General features: G+C 46.2%; 1 protein-coding gene across 1 annotated transcript in view; it reads right to left on the reverse strand.

Annotated features, from left to right (window-relative positions):
• Positions 1-3878, reverse strand: part of LRPPRC (leucine rich pentatricopeptide repeat containing) — a 119410-nt gene extending 115532 nt beyond the window's left edge. The window contains exon 1 of the mRNA XM_012804047.2: positions 3711-3878. Within this exon, the coding sequence (XP_012659501.2) occupies positions 3711-3856 (146 nt within the window). The 5' untranslated portion in view covers positions 3857-3878. The remainder of the gene's footprint in view (positions 1-3710) is intronic.
• Between the last annotated feature and the right edge of the window lie 1893 nt (positions 3879-5771).

Here is a 5771-nt window from a genome sequence, read left to right on the forward strand (position 1 = left end):
CAAGAGAATCGCTTAAGCCCAGGAGTTGGAGGTTGCTGTGAGCTATGATGCCACAGCACTCTACCCAGGGTGATAGCTTGAGGGTCTGTCTCAAAAAAATAAATAAATAAATAAAAGAGGTCCTTTGGGAAAATTAAATGAGGTAAACATATATTTTACACACACGTAAGTGATTAGGAGGTTATCTACCAATGAGTCTCTGGGTGACAGAATTAGGGGGGATTTTTAATGTTTTCCCCCGGGTTTTGCAATTGTTCCTTAAGGTATGTGTTTTATATATTTTTAATATGCAATAAAAAATTAAATCCAAGACAATGATGGCCTTTGCCAGTGGTGTGACTGCAGTGGCTAAAAGAATGAATGAAATGAAAAGTGAGGAAACTGGGCAATGCCTGTGGCTCAAGGAGTAGGGCGCTGTAGTCCCACATACCCAGGGTGGCGGGTTCAAGCCCGGCCCTGGCCAAAACTGCAAAAAAAAAAAAGTTAAAAAAAAGAAAGAAAAGTGAGGAAACAAAAGAGACAGTAGAGCATGGACAGAGAAGAAAGACCAGGGACACTGGAGAACAAATACACAGTCCCTGCAAAGGTTTTTTTTTTTGTGGGGGGGGGGTGTTGGGGTTTTTTTAGACAGTCTCACTTTGTCACCCTGGGTAGAGTGCCGTGGCATTACTGCTCACAGCAATCTCAAACACTTGAGATTGCTCAAGCAATTCTCTTGCCTCAGGCTCCCAAGTAGTTGGGATTACAGGCACCCGCCACAGCACCTGGCTATTTTTTAGAGGCAAGGTCTCTGAGGTCTCACTCTGGCTCAGGTTGGTCTCCAACTGGTGAGCTCAGGCAATCCACCTGCCTCGGCCTCACAGAGTGCTAGGATTACAGGTATGAGCCACTGCGCCCGACCGTAACAATTTTGTTTTTCAAATAGGAAAGATCCAGACATGTTTACAGGCTGTGGGATAGGAGACTGTATAGGGTGTTCAGAGTTTAGGAGAAAGAAGTTGCAAATACAGGGTGGAAATAAAGTTCGTGTGCAATTTACTATGTTAAACTATTTTAAAATGTACGTGAACTTTATGTTCACACTGTACTTCTTCATTGCCACCTATAACCTGAGCATATAGTGGTTAACAAGACAAAGTCCTGCTCTCATGCAGCATACTCTCTACTAAAGAAACCAACAAGGAGAAAATAAATAATAAGGCAAGCGAGATATAAATATGCCATGGATAAAACTAAAATAGGACACGTCATTTTTCAGACCGAATGCTGAAGGCTCCTCTCGAGACATTTGAGTCCTGAGTGACAGAAACCAGCTTTACAAAGATAAGGAGGGAAGGCCTTGTTACCGCTACAGATAAGAAACTGAGGTTCAGACAGGTTAGTAAAACATCTAATCACACAGTAGGTAAATGAGATCCAAATCTGTTTATCACTCAGATTAATCTAATACCTCTCTGCTCAACTGTGTTCACTCTTTTTTGTTTGTTTGTTTGTGGCATACTGGCATTATTGTAGCTCAAGGCAATCTCAAATTCCTGGCCTCAAGTGATCCTCTCACCTCAGTCTCACGAATACCTGGGAATACAGGAATTCACCACCACATCTGACTAATTTTTCTGTTTTTTGTAGAGATGAGGTTTTGTTCTTGCTCAGCCAGGTCTGGAACTCTTGGTCTCAAGCAATCCGCCTGCCTCAGCCCCAAGAGTGTTGAATGTGAGTCACCGTCCCTGGCTGGTGTTCACACTTTATTCAGTTTTCTTCTACAATAGTGAAGATGAATAATAATATTGATAACATTGATTCTCCTCTAACCTCACAGGGATATTAAGGACTAGAGAAATAAAAACAACTGCCACAGCTTTATCAAAAGAAACCCTTTAGAACCCAAAAGACGTGATTTTGTGTTCAGAGGCATGATTTCTGAAGGATAACTGTTCAGATTTCATAAAAGGCTCCAAATTACAAGTAGGCTACATTCCAAAGATTTATAACTAAGTTGTTAAGAAATCATAAAACATTTCCTCCAGGCACCAACGCACAGTGCCTACTAGCCACACTACTAGCCACATGCACCGAGGCTGGCAGGTTAAAACCCAGCCCAAACCAGCTAAACAACTATGACAACTGCAACCAAAAAATAGCCAGGTTTTGTAGCAGGTGCCTGTAGCCCCAGCTACTTGGGAGACTGAAGCAAGAGAATCACTTAAGCCCAAGAATTTGAGGTTGCTGTGAGTTGTGATGCCACGAGGGTGACATAATGAGACTCAGTCTCAAAAAACAAAATGAAAATTTTTTTTCCTCCACATTACTTTATGAAGAGATTAAGTTTCCAAGCTGGTCCACAAAAGTCTATATTATCGTAGGTATTACTGCTTTTACAGTAACAAAGCATTTATTATGGTATCAAACCCTATATTAGGTGCTTAGTACAATCTCATGCAATACTCCTAACAATACTACTACTGCTCCTACCTTACTGCTAAGGAAACTGAGGCCTGAAGATGTTAAGTAACTTGCTTGAAGGCATAATGCAAATAAATTGAAGAGCACAGTCCAGCCCAGACTTTGGGCTTGGGAGCTAGCATTAGTCTTTCAAAATCAGTTTTTCTCCAAAGCTAAAACCTCAGTACCCACCTCCCCTTCTCTGGTGGTCAGAGTACTACTCAAATTAACACTTGGATCAACTTTCCTTATCCCCTCTCCTAAAGTCTATACCAAACTTACTTCTTGATAAATCTCAAACCATCCTACTGTTAAGTTTAACTTGTCTTTGCATCCCCAGATCCCAACAGAGTCCCCTGCATGTATTCATTACTCATTCAGTGATACATCCCATTGTGACAATCCCCAAGCCACAAAAAACACTTTTCAAAATATTAAAGGAAATCTTTCAAGAAAACGCAGGCAGGCTGAGAGGGGTGGTCCACGACACTACTCCTAGTATTATGGGAGGCCGAGGTAGGAAGATTGTTTGAGACCAGGAGTACAAGATCAGGCTGAGCAAGAGCAAGACCTGGCTTCTATGAGAAATACAAAAGTTACCTAGGCGTGGTGGCAGGCGCCTACAGTTCCAGCTATTTGGGAGGCTGAAATCGGAGGATCACTTGAGCATCTGAGAATGCAGTAAGCTATGACACCAACGCACTCTAGCCTGCACGACAGAGCAAGACTGTCTAAAAAGATAAGAAAGTGCAGGCAAAAGCCCAAACTGATCACAATAAAACGCCCAGCTCTAAGCTATCCCTAGCTCACCCGAAGCTTCCAACCTAAAAAACTAAAACTCTCAAAATCTAAATACTGGACGACTACTGATTACCAATAGTGATCCTATGATTCCACGTGGGACCCCACCCAAGACCACCAAACGTTAAAGAGAAGAATGCCACCCGACCCCCCACAGCAACCTGCAATGCCCCCTCGGCGTTCTCGGTCACTGGTAGCCCAACAGCAGGAGGATCCAGTTCGAATGGGCAAGAGCAGGATCCACGCCGGAAGCAAGCCATGCCCGCAGCCATGACCTTCTGCAGGTGCCTGCCCCTGTCACCCGAAAACCTCCAGTGAGGAGCGTGGCCTGAAGCCTGAAGAGAATTGCTCCTGGAGCGGCGAAGAGCGAGGACAGATCAGAAGTTACACCCGAACCCCAACAAAGCTAACGACCACCGGGGTCCCCAGAGCCGCAGCCTGGCTGGAAGAAGGGCCTGGACACTCACCCGGAGACCGGCCGGGCTGGCGCAGGCAGACAAACACCTGCGTGCGGCCAGCCTGGACCGCTCGTGAGGAGGCGCAGCGACAGCGGGAGGCGCGGGGCAGCCCCGGCCCGGAGGAGCCAGCGGGCGGGTCTCAGCAGGGCTGCCATGGCTCAGATGTCCCCACTGCAGGATGCACGTTCCGCCAGGAGGACAGGAGGAGCACGTGACTGCAGGGTCACCCGGCGCGGGAGAGACCAAAGGCCGGCCGGGCCACGTATAGGGGGAGGGAAGGATTGTTTTGGGTGGGAAGATTGGAAAGAAACATTGATCTAAGAAAAAAGAAGCTTCACAAGACACTTAAATAAATAATATTTCTTTGTTTATCATCCAAGTGATTTCTTTCCTCGTCTTACCTCCCTCATCTCACGATATTTAGCCACTTTACCCCTGCACTTATGAGTTGGTACAGTCCCAAGAGGTCGACTCCTCCCAGGTTGGCGCAGGGGATTGCGGGGGGCCAACCATCTAGAACACCCGAGAACTCGGGGTAAGAGCCGACCGTGAAGATCCCGGAGAGAGACAGGTCGCTTTCCCGCGGGCTGATGTCCCAGCTGACGTCGTTCTGCGGTCTTGCTCAGCGCCGAAGTTGCCGCGCTCACCGACGCCGGCGCTCTCAGAAACGCGGGGCGGAGCAAACGTTGGGGACCTTTGCACTGTGCAGCGGGCCTCCAAGGTTGAATGGGATGTGATCTGTATTTTTGGCGCCGGGGAACAGTGTAAAGGTCCAACCCTAAGCGCGCTCGCTTTGTAAAGTAGATTTTTAACAGAGATGCCATAGTTTTAAAGCTGGAATAGAACACATTTTCTTCCCCAACTCTCCATCCCTATGCCGCTTCTCCCTTCAGTAAATGTACTCAATTAAATAGGTAAGATACGGTGTCGTTAAGAGTCTACAGCTAGATGTGGGGAGAAAGCGGGCAAGTTTAATACGCCCCTGCCTTCCCTTTTCTCACAGACTGGAATGATTCCTTGTGCACAGGTGGATGGGCTCCCTCTCCCTCTCCACCTACCTATCGCCTAACTCTGGAAGCCCTCCTGCGGTAATTTCCCATATGACTGATTAGCCCACTGGACAACAAACGACTTGAGATAAGGGACTGTGATCCATAACTGATATATCTGCCTAGTGTCAGACACAAAGTAGGTTTGATGAAATATTTGTTGAATTAATGTGTTTTGAGACTACCTAGCTCACTTCTCCTTTGAGAAGGAGAGAACTGAATCTTAGAAAAGGTAATATGATTTCCCCTGGGTTATACTACTGAGCACTGGGGATGTAACTTACTCATCCAACATTTACTTATTGAACACATCTTCAGTACCAGGCACTATTTGAGATTCTGGGGATACAGCAGAGAACAAAATGGACCAAATTTGCGCTCAGAGTAAGCTCTATAAAATTGGGAGGACATTTAAGAACTGTGATGCAAAATAAGTCAGGGTAGAGTGACTGGGGGTGTCCTGGGGGAAAGGTGAGTTTCTACTGTAGATAAAGGTGAGTGGGGGGAAGCAAAAAGAAACCTCTGTAAAGAGTTGCCATTTGGGCCAGGCACAGTGCCTCATGCAATTCCAGCATGCCTGTAATTCCAGAGGCAGATGGATTGCCTGAGGTCAGGATTGGAGGTTAGCCTGAGCAAAGCTTAGACACCCTTCTCTACAAATAGAAAAACTAGCAGCGCATTGTGGCAGGTGCCTGTATTCCCAGCCACATTGGGAGGTTGAGGCAAGAAGATTTCTTGAGCCCAAGAGTTTGAGGTTGCTGTGAGCTATGATAATACCACTGCACTCTAGCTGGGGTGACAGAATGAGACTCTGTCTCAAACAATTAAAGAGGACTTACCATTTGAACAAAAACCTGAAAAAGTGAAGAGAGGAAGCCAGGAAGATTTTCTGGGGAAAAAAAAAAGAAAAAACAGTAAGGAACAGGATCCTTCTAGAGAGAGGAATGGGTAGAAGGGAGGGTAGGGAGTGGGCTTGGCAGTCAGAGAGGTGGTTTGGGGTCATACCCAGCAGCGTGTTGTG

This window comes from Otolemur garnettii, unplaced genomic scaffold (assembly GCF_000181295.1).
Source record: "Otolemur garnettii isolate 467f Iridium unplaced genomic scaffold, OtoGar3 scaffold00024, whole genome shotgun sequence".
Classification (NCBI taxonomy): domain Eukaryota; kingdom Metazoa; phylum Chordata; class Mammalia; order Primates; family Galagidae; genus Otolemur; species Otolemur garnettii.